The sequence below is a fragment of the Pagrus major genome, chromosome 20 (assembly GCF_040436345.1).
Source record: "Pagrus major chromosome 20, Pma_NU_1.0".
Lineage (NCBI taxonomy): Eukaryota > Metazoa > Chordata > Actinopteri > Spariformes > Sparidae > Pagrus > Pagrus major.
This window is the reverse complement of record NC_133234.1, coordinates 10,034,047-10,050,331: the sequence shown is the minus strand read 5'-3', so window position 1 is coordinate 10,050,331 and position 16,285 is coordinate 10,034,047. Positions and strand designations below refer to the sequence as shown.

The 16,285-nt window shown below is 41.1% G+C and overlaps 1 protein-coding gene across 2 annotated transcripts in view; it reads right to left on the bottom strand.

The window, feature by feature from the left end:
- snx29 (sorting nexin 29) overlaps positions 1-16,285 on the bottom strand; it is a 148,204-nt gene that overhangs the window by 15,038 nt on the left and 116,881 nt on the right. For both annotated transcript variants that reach the window (XM_073490286.1, XM_073490287.1), the window contains one exon: positions 13,411-13,551. In XM_073490286.1, the coding sequence (XP_073346387.1) occupies positions 13,411-13,551 (141 nt within the window). The remainder of the gene's footprint in view (positions 1-13,410; positions 13,552-16,285) is intronic.

The following is a 16,285-nucleotide window of genomic DNA, read 5'->3' as shown; positions in this document are numbered from 1 at the left end:
TGTGACTTTAAGACCTGTGAATGATTATGTCTTGTTACTGTGCTACGATCAAATCCTGCATAGGTGTGCCCTGTGATTTGTCTTCATATGGCATGTTTGCAGTTAAAACCAACACTTGCTGCAAATGACTGGGCCTCCAAATCCTGTGTATCCCTTGACGAGCGATGCTCCACACAAAAAACATGCGTTCTCGAGGATTTACACACCTCAATATTTGTGTTTATTTTGTCATTTGGTTGCTGATGTTGGACAAAAAAAAATCATCCATTTGAGCTTTTAGTTTTCCCTCGCTGAGCGACTCTGGAAGCAGAGGCACAAAGCCACATGGCCGGTGTTAGCATGGCTAATCGGTGTCCAGCCAGGCTCAGAACAAAGGCTGGGCAATGTTCCGTTTTACTCTCTGGTGCTTGGGACTGGAACAAACAGCTACTGCAGGAGGCCAAGGTTTTTCTTTTTTTGAAACTACTGCTTCCTCTTTTCTAAAATCCCAGCACCCAAGTGAATTTAATTGATTTAAAAAAACAAATGTGATTCTTTTGACAAGAATGAACTCTGAATAGGGCTAAATGACTGCAGAACAAGCACCAATTGGAAAAAGACAAATGAAGGGACACAATTTAATATATACTGCATGTAGTAAACATGATGTTAAAACATAAGCCACAATTAAAGCACTGGTACCCAAGGCTGTTGTTGGTTCAAATTCATTAATCAAGGGTGCAATGAAATTATTGCTAGTTTGTTAATTGTTAATATATGAAGCCCAAAGGGATTTCTCACATTTGTTTTCAACAAGCCGCTTACCCAGGGGCAGTGACATTTACACTTGTACTACCAGAAATGCTTTTGAAAAAATGACGAAATTAAAGATTGCTCTACCTCTAATTTGAAAATTGGCTGGCAGTAAGGCAGACAATAATATCCATAACAGATATAAAAGAGATAAAACACAACAACAAGCACTATGAAAAATATTGGTCATTGGTAGGTAGGAATTACAGTGTACAGTGTCTGCAACATTACATTCAGAGCTCATTAGTTTTGCTTTCATTAATAAAAAAATTTAAAAAAACATACATTTGTCATTATAACTAATAACAACTAAGAGAAAAGTTGCCATGCGTCTGGTGTAGGTGGCTTTACAGACAAGTGCAAAGATTGATTTTTTTACTCCCAACAAGGAAATGATCCCTCACTGGCTTCCCATCAGTGAATACAGCCAAAATCTGCCGACAACTGGGATGAAACCCAGGTCTCTGCAGTAATGGCCAAGAATTCCGGCCCTACCAGGTGATAGGTGTGAGTCAAGAGTTTATTTTCCGAAAAGAAAAATAATCCACAACTCTCTGAATTTTGTAAGCAGACTCCTGTGTCACGAAAAGTTTTGTGAGCACTGACACACCTGAACTTGACAAAATGTAAGTTCATCTAACACTATTCATTAAACTTTTACGTGCGTTGTTGTACCCTCATGCTGAATCAGTAACTAGGATGACTGGGTATCCAAATAAAGCTGTGGAAAGGTGGTGAGAAAGAATTTCAATATCTCCAAAAATTCAATTTACAGAGGCACATCAGCCGCCTTTGGCTGCATACTTATGGTACAGTATATTCTCTGAACCTACCAAAAAGTTGGTATAAGATATGCACGTAGAGTGGTCAGAGAGAACTTTTAAAATGGGGGGGTAGATAAGAGGTTCACTGTCCCTCCTTGTAGTGGATAAGTGTGTAAGTTTAGGGCAGTATGAGTGGATAACTAAACTCTGCTGCATGCAGGGTAGACACGGCCGGGCCACGTAAATCTGATGTGTCAGATTAGGCTGTGCATGCCAGCGTGGGTTTCATGCTATGTCAACACAATAAGGGACACCCCGACTGCTTTCATGGATGTCAGAGCAGTAATAACACTAATGGACATCATGACACATTCATCCTCTCGTGGTGACAGAGAGGAGGGCTGAAGAGGCCAGGTGCTGTCTCTTGTTTGCAGAGAGGAACGAGAGGGCAGAGCAGAAACTACTGTGGCACACTGATGCGGGTACAAGGCTGATTCTGTCCTCTTACATCTGTCTGCTACATCCAGCTATATCAACACTGCTCTTTCCTAGTTTCCTCCCCCTCCCTGTACCTGCGCATGAGCAAGGCTCTGCAAGATAAGACATTTCTACATTCACGCTTATCTGCAACGTATGTTTGCCTTGCCGTTACGTGCATGAAATGTACCTCTATGGGATCATAAATGCTCATGTAATGGCAGAAAGAGAGACTGTATGTACAGTTTGTATACATGCACACCCACACATACATAAATACAGTAAATACGCATGCCACAGCTAAATGTCACTTCCCAGAGAGTACAGATAAGCAGGAAACGGGAGCCGTAAACGGAAGAGAAGCGTAAAGTAGTCATATAAGCATCAGGGTCTCCACAACTGCTCAGTGAATTTGCTGCCAGCTTCACACCATTGAATTCTTGGGGAGGAAAAAAAACCACACCAAATAGCACATCTGAAGAACTAAATGTTGCCTGGCAACAAAAAACACTTTCAGAAGTAAAAGTATCTGCACCCCACGGTAGCAACCACTTTCTTTTTTCTTCCAACAGAAAATCAATGCTTTTGACAGAGACTTCGATCCTGCTTGAAATTCTAAAATTAAAGTATGTTTACAGTGATACATATTCCTGTTGTGGGTGTCTGGTTTTATTTCTTTACAGAGAGCGAGAGACAGGAGTGGTTCAGGGATGCCATGTAATGGAAGTCCCAGGCTAAAAAAGCTGGTTGCATAATGAGCTGCTGTATTGGCAATTCAACACTTATAACAAGCAGACTGCAAGCAAACATTCTGTGTATGTATCTCTGGCCGTTGGGTGTTTCAAGGAAAACAAAAGGTTTATTAGCTTCACATATGAAGCAAATATAAAAAAACAGAATCTCCCCAGTCTCCACACTAAACAGGAACATCAACCTGAGTGCTGATTTGATCCTGTGGTACACTTGAATTTAATGAGAGTGGACAGCATTGGTACACGCTGGCAACTAAACAAGGTCAACGCTTTCCACCAAGTCAGCCCACACTGGACCACAGAGAGGCTGAACGGACTGTTCTCTCAGTGCCGCCTTTAAACAAGGCACCACAGCGCGGGTCCGGGCCATGCATAAAACATCACAGGCAATTCAGGAATGCTCATACAAGACCTCTGCAACATCTCTTTGTCATAATTAAAAGCGTAAAACATGTATATTGCATAATATGTGAACACAACATACTAAGCCTGGTTAATAATTCACTCTGTAGTTTCTGATTAATTAATCAGGGAAGCCTTGGCACTCCTCTCTCTCTCTCTCTCTGTTTGTATGTGCAGATGGGGCACCTGCCGAGGGCAAATGGTAGTTGTGTAAGTGCCGGTTTTTTCTGCGATCATTACCTTTCAGGACTTTATATAACTATATAATGTAACTAATCACAATCATCAAAGGTGTGAAGTATAACAAACTCAATCAAAACAAATATCTGGTATTGAGGGAAGCATCAATTAATGATTTTAATCGTTGTTTTCATCTTGTCTTAACAGCCCTGAGTAAATGTCATCCTGTATGTCACCGTCCTGTCACCAAGTATGCATTTCTTACTTGTAGGCTTCAACATTATATTAGTCAAGCATACAGTATGATTGGCTGATCAACTGAGCAGTCCGATCCGGGGAGGGAGAGGAATGATCACATATTCCAGTGTCAACTAACATTAACATTGATTTATTGGCTGGGAGCCAATCATTTGTAAAAGAGCAAATTGTTGTTCTTACACTTCTGTAGTTGTTGTATTGATTAAACAAACAGATTAAAGTGTTAATTAGTGCACCTTAAATGTGCTGATAGGTGGATTTTCTTCGCATTGGACAGAGCCAGGCAAGCTGTTTTGCCCATTTTCTGGTCTTTGCTCCAAGCTAAGCTAGATGGCTACAAGCTGTTGACTAACAGATAGGAGAGTTAAAGATCCTCTCATCTAACTCTTTGACAGAAGGTGAATAAGCATATTTCTCCAAATGTGGACCTAAAAAATATCATCTTACAGGCAACACGCTAAATCAGACCCTATGGTCAACAGTGGAAATGTATTGATGATAGTCAGACCGGTGACATAAGTTTATTCGACCAAAGCTTCCTATCTGGGAAATTCATGGTCTGGTGTTACCAGGTCAACATGTACCGATATCTGATGTGGCCCCTGAAATTATGTGACATCAGCACAGCAACAGCTCTGAAGATGGCCTCAAAAGCCAACAAATAGATCCATAAATGGCTGAGCCTTGGGAAAAACACCCTGAAGCTTCCAATGAAATCCATCAGTTTGGGATACAAACAGTATAAGATGAGGCTTGTGTTTGAACTCAGACACACTTCACCCTTCTGTCCACAACACCAAGGCCCAAGTTCTAGTGCTAGTCGTAAGTGGAACACGATGCAGACAGTAGACAAGCCAGTCAACCGGCTGAAACACCAGGAGATTGTTGGATTCCTGCAGCCAGGCAGCGATGGTAAAGATGTGGTCCAAAGCCACAGAAAATGAAACACACACAGACATTGTGATCTCGGAAGTTGGAAGAGAAAAGCTACAAAATCAGAGCTGTGAGGCAACAGCAACAAGGGAGATGGGCAGCCTGGGAGGCTGTGATGAACAGGACCGTTACATGGGTGGATATGTGGTGGATGCCCAAAGCAGTAGAGACAGGTAAATAGAAGTACAGCTACCCTCTAAACCACAGAGACTCAGTATGTAGCTCAACACAGACACACATTTGTCGTGGGTTGCCGTGGTAGCCCTTGCTGCTACCAAGTAGGAACAAAACAATGCAGCTCAGCGGCTTGGTGGGGCTGCATTTGCAGGCAGATAATGTGCAAAAATTATCTGCAGAGTGACTGTGTGGTCACTAAGAAATGGGAAAAATAGCATTCAGACTGAAGAATTCTTTAAGATTTTGTCTTTAAATGTGTGGCTTCTTAGAAAAGAAAACCACCATGTCTCCATTTGCAGCCTTGAAAATAAAAGCAGAGAGACAAAAGCCTCACAAGAAAATGAAGCGATTTTTATCAAAGCCTAAAGCGGGCGAGTGACTTGAAAGAGCAGGACGGGAGACAGTGATACAAGTGGGCAAATGAGAGAAATTGATATTGAGGGAGGAGAACAAAAACGAATCACAAACGCCTTTGGACATAAGCCATAAAATGTGGATGAGGTGCGGCCAGTGAGAAAATCTGACAGTCAGACTCTGGGGTCTGAAAACAACACAGCTTTGATGTAATCATTCTGCCCCCTCTCTGTCTCTGTGTTAGCATCAGGAGGGATTTGACAGGCGCGACTTGGGAACATTTAGCCTGTATGCCTGGCCAGGCCCCTGACAAATCAGCTGGTTAAGAGCTGTCTTGGGGAGTATGTGTGCGACTGTATGTGTGTAAAACATTCATCTGTATTGTTGGGTTACACAGCTGGACAGTCTCGCCTAAAGCACTTGGATACACAGAGAGGGAGAGTCTCATTAGCTCATTAGCAGGACTGAGAGACACAGATGCACAAATGAGTCACAGAGGCACGGTCCTGATGGTGACAAGGACCACAGTTAACACTGTCAGGGGTCAGCTCTGCCACTGGCTGTGGTGACATAAGCCAATTTACTTCTAAACGTAATTAATCCAAATGATGATTCGTTCAACGGTATTTACATGACTGCTACTAATGTAGTGATAGCTTAAGGTGTTTGGTTTACAAGCACCACAGTCAGCGGTGTTAATGAAGGTTTCTGCTACACGATGGATGGCCTTCACTAAAGACACTAAAAGGATGAGTCAGACTCAATTTACATTGCAGCTTTTGATCTGCTGAATCTTTTAAAATGAGATGGTTTGTTCTGATACCATGCGTTAGTCCTAGAGGTGTCGTGATACACTCAGCTCATGAGACGATACACGATATTGGGTTCACGAGATGAGACAATATTCTAACACTATTTTTAAGAAAACTTAAATGACGAAATATGTGACTGGAAAAATAGTCTTTTATTCCATCAAAAGTCACAGATTTTAAAACAATGCAGGTCCATTTTGAAATGTTTTAACTTGTGAAATAAAATAAATAGCACAACGTTTTTTTAGTCTGTGGAAGTTGAGATGCAAAGGCATTTGTCAGCGTAGTCTGGCCTTTCAGGGTTTTATTTACAGGCACGGTTTATATTAGTGTACGGCACTATTTTCTTGTTCGTGTCTTGTCTGTTACTCCAACACCGTTTATTGTTTCCACCAGGTACCCAAAATGCTGCCACACAAATGATTTACAAGTGTATAAATTTCAAGTTCAACATCAGACTCCGTCATGCTGGCTGCTGTTCTGTCTGTTATGTACTGATACTGCAAGATCGCTTTTCACCTCAACGATAATATTGTCATGTTTTAATATTGCGAGAACTTGTGGCACGAGATCTTGTCACACCCCTAGTTAGTCCTGCATCTATCCTGCAGATAAATCAGTATCATGACTCTCAACTGTCCACTATACAATTCCAAATAATGGAGCTTCTTTTCCGAACTGTAATCACAGTTTTCATATTTTTCACATTCTTTTGCTTTCTTGCTCAAGGTGAAGTCGAGGTAACATCAATCAAAGCTGTGTATCACTCTGATCTCATTGAAGCAGAAGAACCTTTATGTATCAGTGTTCAGAGAAATACACTTAAAATGCTTCAAAGAGCCAAAAAGTTCTTTGCTAAAAGAAAAAGAAACATCTTTCAAGTGATAAACTCCTTCTTATGGCTCAATCACTCAAGTGCTCCTGCAATCTATTAAAGAAAAATAGCCGATCAGCAGCTAGGGCGGGAAGGGGTACAGACCAATCCAGTGGCTGATTGGTGTTGCACTCCAAAGCGGCGCGGTCATTACTGTTGGACCAAATTTCATTGAAAAGTTGATGTTTTGTAGATAATAACCACTATATCTATCAGGTTTAGCAAAAACTGACACAAAGACACAAAAGACACACACAGAGGCAGGCTGGTAAATGAACACAAAGCAAGCTTTAAAGCTGGTAACCAAAATCCGAAAAGCAAGCGACAAAAAGGCAACCTCAAGAATCCAACACAACTAAAGAGTTATACGAAAATTGAGAACAAACAGACGCAGGATGAAAGTGGGATTGATGTGGGGAAACAGATGAACCAACAAAGAGCGAGGGAACAACACAGGCTTAAATACACAGGGAGTGATTAAGTAATGAGACACAGGTGTACACAGAAAAATGGTGGGGAAACAGACAAAGAGAGTAAAATATTACACGTGAGGAGAAACTTTGAAGAAAAAACAGGAAATCACAAAACTAAAAACCCAAACCATGACAACATCATAATGGCATCGATGATATCTTCAACAAATGCCTGGTTCTTCAGGATCTCTTCGACAGATTTTTATTTTTTGCAGAAGAGCTCAAAATTGAAATCCTTTATATAGATGACAGTGTTAAATGCAGAGGAGGGGTGCCACCGCAGTATGGCACCTTGTGGCACTAAATATGGCAGCTTGTCTGCTTCCACCTACAACCCAAATGTAGGATCCAATTTTATGGGAAAAAAAAACCTCATTTGGCATCTTCTAAAATCTGTCTGACTCCAAACTGGCTAAAATAAGGTGTCAGTGTAAACTCCAACAGTAGCAGGATAAACATGGACAAAGTAACTCCAATTCTCCACTTCAGCACAAGTCTGGAGAACATTTGTTTTAAATATCGCTAAGTTTCATGTCAATACAGCATGACCTGGAAACTGTCGGTAATGGATTTAGGTAACTGAAATACAAAATTCGGAAAAATAAGGCAAATTTTCCTGATAGAACATTGCCTTCATTACAATATAAAAGGCGACAATACAGGGGGAAAGTCATGATGTTCACCGAAGGTTCAAAAATGTCCCTGACAGGAAACAGGTTGAGCACGTTAGGTAAAATTCATGTCTTGCCTGATGTAACATGTGATTCATGTACAGTGTTCTGGAGCTAAGCGCACATCCGGTTTACAGCTCAGTGATTCACCTGATTCTCCCTTCCTGTGTTGAGTCCTGACGGCAACAAAGGCAGGAGATTAGCTTAACAGTCCAATCACAGGGCACTGGCATGTGTCACGAGTGAGTCAAGTGTTCGCATAGATAATCTCGCAAAAGTGTGTGTGTTTGTGCAGGTTAGCATTAGCATGTGATAGGTGTGTGCACAACGTTTTCCCATAAGATTCCTCATGACATAAATCCATAGCAGAGCAGATGCTCTTTGATGACTACAGCTGTGTTTCTCTCCGAGTTGTCAATCATTTTGGGAAGTAAGTGTGTATGTGTGTGTGTGTGTATAATGATGAAACTGAGAGAGTCCTTGGCAGGTAATACTGTTAGTAAGGGATGTGTATGCACACGTTTCCCCTGCTACCTGATCTCTACTGACAGTTCGTGTGTTTCATCCTTACGGCAGAGCAGATATTCACGGTGCTGTTAAAAGGCTTCTGAAGGCCTCCTCCTCTCACATCGTACCAGGTAACCGATTCCTAACGTTAACATTTCTCCATCATTAAGGCCCTGTGTGTGTTTAATGCATGTGTATGTGCGTATCAGAGTCAGCTTTGGATTTGCAAAACTCTGTGTCACTTTGTAATGGATGAAAGTGGGAAAGAGGCAGAAAAACAGATAGTAGTAAGAGACGGGGATGAGAAACTTTACAGAGAGGAAGACAAAAACAGAAACAGATGGACTGGGAAAGGAGATGAAAAACAACAACACCTTTTATCAACACAGGTGTTGTCACAGTCCTCGACTACATTTTTGGAGAAGCTGTCAGCTGAGGCTGGAAGTAAATAAATTCATTATAATCAAACATCATCACTTATTGAGTTCTTTCTGTGCATTTGTAACTTTTGGAGGACACTACAGTGACTGTGCCTTTTAATGTTTGACTGATGCATTACTGTATGCCTGAAGAAATATTTAATATTCATTCAAAACAGAGAACTAATTATGCAGTATTTCCAAAGCACTGCATGAGGAACTTATGAAAACCTCAAACCCTGAGGTCACCTTGTGTGGCTTCTGACCACTAGTAATGTTTTTAAGTGTTGGTCCCTGTTTTTTACACACGCACACACACACACACACACACACACACACACACACACACACACACACACAAACAAAAACTCAGATAGTCTGGACCTAATCCACTGATCAGCATTTGATGGTTTAACCTGCACAGTAAAGTACCAAAACTTCCACTAAGGCAAGAACAAGATAACTAACAAGCATATGTTAATGTGTCACTTACTATACATTATTATAAAGGAGACCTGTTATGCTGTGTGTTATATAGGTTCTTGTGTTCATGTAAAAGGTCCTGAAAGTATGCCGAACAGGTGCTCCTTTCTCCCATAGGAAACACAGCTCCTGAAACGCCTCGTCATTAATTCCATGACTTTGTGAAATCACACTAATGCTGTGTTCAGATCAAACACGAAGAAAATATTCCCGTTGCATTACTTGCGTGAGTTTGATCGCGGGGAAACACATTTTTAACTGTGTATACTCAAATAAAAATAACCATCAGTATGAACCCAAAACGAAAACATTTCTCTGTGGTCTGACTGCACTAAAAGCATCAGAAGGACGCAGAAATAACATCATAATGCCATCTTGTAAAAAACCTGAATTCATGCTTCATCAGGTCTGTCGGCCAGACGACAAGCAAACAACCTTCAAAATGCTTGTTCCCTGAATGGAGTTCGGATCAATAAGAGCTATGCTGTGCGGTGCTGAGACGTATTTAAAAACTTACCAGATAGCCTGACCTTCTCGTTCATTTTATTATTGTACGAGTGTCCGCAAACGGCCAGGATAAGTGATTATTATCCTCTCCATTGTTGTTTTATTCAATGTCCTGAAATCAGTGGCGTGAACGACATCACGTCAGTCTGAATGACAGCGCCGATAGGCTTTGCGACACAGCGTCACACAAAAATGTTGCTTAAGTTTAATATTTTCAACTCACTTGATGCAATTTTCGCATCATCGCTTCAATTTACAGTGCAACAGACTGGAGTAGTTTACCTTGAAGATCCAGAAGACAGTGCTCTTAAAAACTCACTATCAGCTCGACCTGTTGCATTGCAAATTCATTTTAAATGTGACTTTTTCAAAAAGTCAGCCCTATAATGAAAATAAGGTAGGTTTCAATATTTTTCTTCTTTCAAATTCTTGAAGAAATCAGCTTTGCCAACGTTTTAGAAGAAGAAAAAGGCATTTTACATTTTTGCTAGGCCTCCGGACACAATATGTTTGGTGAGAAACAGTGAATGTCAATATCAACGTAACAACTGTTTGTTCTTATACATAATCCCCAAATTTCAGGAAAACACAGCAGGACAGGGATCTTGTTTCGATAGTAAAGGCAGCCCAAATGGCCAGAGAGTGGCCAGCTCTTGACTGCCAAAGTTAATCATCTGATCTCAATCTAAATGATTATTTGTTTTAATTGCTGAAGACTGACTGATGGCAAATCACTCCTGAAATAAGCAAAAAAGTGAAGATGGCAGAGGATCACCAGGAAAGATACCAGGTGTCTTATGGAAGTTATTTATTGTATTCTTTAACAGCAGTTATCATAAATACTATAAAACTTTAAAAACATCAGATTAAGCTGTATTCATTGTGTTTGTATCTTTAGAACAACAGCTCTATTTAGGCCTATTTAAAAATCCCAGCCTTCTACAGCAGCTTTTCTCTCCACTTCACCTGAAGAAGAAGCTCTTGGCTGCTCCAGACTCTCCAAAGTACTTGTAGAGAGTCACAAACAAACACTGACTGGATTGAAATAACAGGGAACTCAGAGCGGCAGGCCTGCTGATTACTGAGAAAACCACACACACTTGAAATACAAAACACACACTCCATGCTGCAGAGACTCAATTCTGCAGTATAAAAACATAGTGGTACATATAGAGACACACAGAGACAGTACAGCACCTCTCGACAAAAGGTTCACACGCAAAGGCAGTGTGTATCTGCTCTTTTATGCTGCTCAGCTTCAGCTTTCACAGAGAAATTAATGTTTTGCATTCACACACACATTAAACATACACACGCATACTTCTCCAATCTGGTACTTATCAAACTATAAGCCATAAAGCCCTCCACCTGCTACCTCATTTCATTTCAGTCTGGCCCCCGAAGGCCTTCATCTCTGGTTTTTGTTGGCAAGTTTCTCCAAAACTTCTTCTACTGGAGTAACTCGTTTCAAATAAGTGAAGAAATTATTACATTTAATTAATTTTACAGCTCGAAGGACTTCCTCATATCCACTAGTTTGTGGTGAATTAAAGATTCTCCTCAGCCTAGTCTATACTTGTTAACAGCTGTAGCATGCATGGCTTAGGTTATATAAATTTTGCGAAAGTTGATCATTAGATTGTTACTACAGCATCACCGTCAAGAGAACTTTCCCTCAAACTGAGTCCGAATTGTAAGTGGGCCAGAGACCTCTCCGCAAAAATGTGTGAAACTTCAACCACTGGATGTGAGAAGAAAAATGTTTTAAGTTACTCTGATATATTTGCTAGACTACAGGAAGTCCAAAGCAAGGGCTCAGTGTGTGTTGGTCTTTCCAGCAGCGTGTGGTTTGCCTGCTTCAAAATGCGGTCAGAGAGTAACAAAGCCACGGCTGCTTTCCCTGGAGTGGTGGCTGACTTCCTGGAGATGGTGAAAACCAATAATTCACACAAACCTGCAGAGTAATGGGCTTTCAGAGAGCTTTCCAGGACACAATGACACAGACTGTCTAGGCCTTTGACAGAAACTTGCACTTCCTCATGATACCATACGGTTATGCGCGCACACACACACACACACACACACACACACACACACACACACACAACCTTTACTCTTATTTGCAGCTTCTGCGACTAAACGTTCAAACCGTGAAAGCACAATGTCTTTGAAGGTGGGGAGTCAGACCGAAGCTTTTGGCTGTGGCAGCGCCAAATCCAACCAGCCAGAGAATCGGGGTCAGAACCAAATTAGCTCCAAAAGGTTGGAGGGAGACAGAGAACAGGATAAAAAGGGGGAGCAACAAGGGGTGAGGAGGAGGAGAGAGAGAGAAATGGGAGTTCTACGAGTAACTACAAAGGTAAGTGAGTCATGGGGACCTGGAGCAGCAATTGTCCGCCGTAGGTTTGGTGTGTGTGTCAGCAAAATAGAAAAAGATGAGGCAGTGATGTTTAACCCCATCTAATAACCACTGTATTTGCTAATATTTGGACTATTCACTAAAACCCCTGGCTTTTAAATGTCCAATCAGAGCTTAGCATCCATAACTAGGCACAGCAAGTCTGACAAGCTTTGGATTCCTCTACATGTGAGCTGTAAACACTGCACCTAAAGTGTTTGGAGGGTGGTGTTTATTATAAGGGTTTTCAAAACCAAAAACACAAGCGACAAAGTGTGAAGAACGCCTTGACTATGTACTCTAAAAGAAGCTGCAAATGTTAGCACGTCCGGCTAACTAGCTTAGTAATGTACCTACACTAGTAAGCTAACCCAGTATTACTTCCAAGGCCAAGAAGCATTTCATTGGCTAACTACTTTATTTTGAGGGGTAACAATTTACATTATAAAAAAGCTCCATTCTCAATAGCACATGCACCGTGTAGTCTTTTGTCACTGCGTGGAAGTTACTAAATCAAAATATAAGGTACTGATAGCACTATTATCCTGCTGTGTTGGATTTGAATGCAGCGTTAGCTTCTGTCTTTTAGCACAATATCATGTATATAGCCATTGTGTGCCTAATTTAGAGCCCTTTGACAAGATTCACATTTAAAAACAAGTCAGTTATTAACATTAAAATGTCAGCTGGATGTGCTATAGTATTTTCAACCAACTCATGGAGCTAACTTTAGTTTACTTAGCTAGCTAGCTACAGCTTAACAGTTCTCATTTCAGCCGACAAAATCTTCTGTCGATGGCTAGAAATTATTAGTCTGCGTGTGTCTACCGATGCCTGAAATCAAGGACTGTAAATTTGTAAACTAGAGCCCGACAAACATATCTGTTGGCCTATGCTATCAGCCGATGTTGGCCTATAAGCGATTATAAGTGTTTGTTATCAACATTTGAGGGATTATTGCAAAAAATGTGTGTATATTGGCCAATATATCAATATAGGAATATTTAACTTCTTAACATAGTATTTGCATCAGCCCCCCCATTTCTTTTGTCCATCATTATCAATAGGAAGTTAACCAGCATTGTTTATGTACAACTACACTTTGACAGAGAGAGACAGCCACAGAGAAAGACCAACAATCAGTCACACAAACAGGTAATTGTTACATTTAACTCACCTTGTTCCCTATGGCTTTCTTGGGTGGGAAGTTGAAGGTGTCCACCTGTGGAAACTGGGTTCTCAGGTGGTTGTGGAGCTCCCTGAACTCAGTGTAACGTCTGTATACATTCCACTCGTTGTCCAGGATACGGATGTACACCTGAGGACAAGAAATACACATCATCATCATCGTCATCATCATAAGAAGAACAAGCATCAGTGGCATGTCGTGACTTCACCAAATCACTCAATGCTCAAATCTCTATTCAAATGCAGCACTGCATGAGACAAACTGAGCGCCTGTATGCTGAGTTATTTCAGTAAACCAGCACCCAGGCTTCGCCTCTCTATGAGAAGCGACTAAACCAGGACTCAGTAATCTCACATTCTAATGGATAAGAAAAAAAACATTTTTCATTAAGCCCTTACAGTGCCTCACAACACAGAATATAAATGAGATGGGTGAAAGAATGACTTCCTCTCATCCTCATAAATGTACATTTTCACTTACATACTGCAACACATAAGAGAGAAAGAGTCTGTCTATAGGCATGACTGTGCTGCCACCATTTCCACGCACCATTAGCTGCTTTATTCAGACTCACGAAAGAGAGAGAGAGCTGGGAGAGAGGGAAAGATGAGCCTATTACAAGAAAGAGAGGGAGAAACAGAGCAGGAGATGGGTTCCATTTTCACAGTAAAAAACACAGAGACAAAAGGGAGAGCAGAGCAGCTTTTGAGAATTCAATTTCAAAATGCCCAACCACAAAAAATACAGACTTGATGCAGGTACTGAAAACAGAAATTGATTTAAAAATCGACCAAATGTACCCAGGCACTGCTCCCCCCTACCAGGCAAATATGAGGTAAATAAAAAGGCAAAAACATCAGAACTGCGGCACAATGTCGAACTGCATGTTCCCTCCTGAGCTTTGTCATTATCAGCAAGAAAGCAAACATGAAAAGTCAAGAAAGTAGAATGGATTAGAGGGACTGGAGTGCGTCAACACCAGAGGCCACAACAACAGCGGGTGAACGAAAGGAGAATCTAGAAGTACCAGGATGTTCCAACAAGAGTACTTTCTTGTCAGTGGTCAAAAATTGAAAATGTTGCATGAGACAATTCAAGATTGATGCCCCTCTCACACAGTGATTGTCCAGATGTAGTGAAGAGAGAACGTGAGCAATGTTTGAAACGTCTCTGCAGCAGCTCTACAGCTCGCTCTATCGCTCTGTTGGTCAGTCAACAAACATTTCTTCACCCTTTCACAGCCACCCTAGGAGGCTGAAATTGGGCATGGAGGTCAAGTGTGTGTGTGTGTGTGTGTGTGTGTGTGTGTGTGTGTGTGTGTGTGTGTGTGTGTGTGTGTGTGTGTGTGTGTGTGTGTGTGTGTGTGTGTTCATGCTGACAGGCTAAAAGGGGGTGATGCAATGGCCAAGTGCAAATCACCAAAATGTGCATAACTTCCAAATGGATTTAGAGACTTGCACAAGATTTTTTGGAAAGGTTGGTCACAAGCCAAAGTACAGCTGATCAACTGTTCATGCCAATTGACCAATTGACAGAAGCGGGCGTGGCAGTAGGAGTGGCCTATAATTTCCTTGGTTGGTCCATCTGGTCATTGGTCCGAAAAGCTGCGTCCGTATCAATGAGGCTGAAAGTGTGCATAACTTAGTTTTACAGAACTACTTCTGGTACTTTCCATGTGTAAAGTTGAGTGCAGCACTATAAATAGCCTGTCATTAGTTAGCTCTTGACACACTTCATAAAAGACATTTGATGTCATTTAACGCCCTTTTCAAAAGTGCAGACAACAAACTGTCAGGGCTACAGCACAGGAACTCCACCACATTTTGGGTTTTGACGGACACAGGGGCTTATGAGTAATGACAGTTTATTTTCGTTTGGAGATGGCTGCTCCTTTACCAAGAGATCTTTTGTCAGCATGTGCAGTCTGGGTTACATGGTAAACATGAAAAAATGTGACATTTTGGACAGCCATTAACAGGAGACAGGCAGCTGAAGCTTTGTTAGCTGTCCACCATGTTAATACATCAGCATCAGTGACAGACACGTCTAGACATCATTAATGTTATAAAAAGAGATTAGAAAAAGAAACTTCCCAGTATAGGCGAATAAATGATCTAAAAGCATGTACCATCATTGAAATGGACATCTACTGGGTAAGTGGGAGGTGAGAAAGAATACCATGTTTTTTATTCAAATCCTGTGCTTGCTTCTCAATGTCTTTATCCATTACTGCTCTCTTATTTACAGTATCCTCACAGAATAGTAGGAACATATGCACCAGGGGGATAGGATTCTTATATAGTGGCACACTGTAATCATGCTCCAGTTCAGTTAGCTGGATGTGCAAATACATTGCACCTAAGGCAGTTACAGTATGCTGACCTTTTTCATGTTTTACATATTTTAATCTTTTATTAGTCCAGCACCTTAAACAGTCTTTGGATGTGCACAACTACTAACTATGCATTGTTTATATAGTGGTACAAACACATATTTTATATGAATGAAAACTTCTTTCTGATCTGAAGACAAAGAAATCAAATCAGCTCCTTGAATTTGGAAGAAACACAAACAGCAGAAGACACAAACATACTGCGTGAGGTGAAAGCTACAGGTGCACAATGGGAAATCATTGCAGTTTAGCACACTCATTGTACTGAGGCTACGCCTTTGTAGTTACAGCTGTTAAATCCAAACCCGCATACACAGAGATACACAGTTTTTAGATTTAGTGTGACTGACATTGTGAATTAGCTCCTTGTAAATCCAGAACTTGCCTGAGAATCATGGGGCTCTATCTTAGGCTCACTGCAAAGCGGCACAGAGTTCAGGCCAACTCAGTTGTAATTTTCAAGGCTAGCAC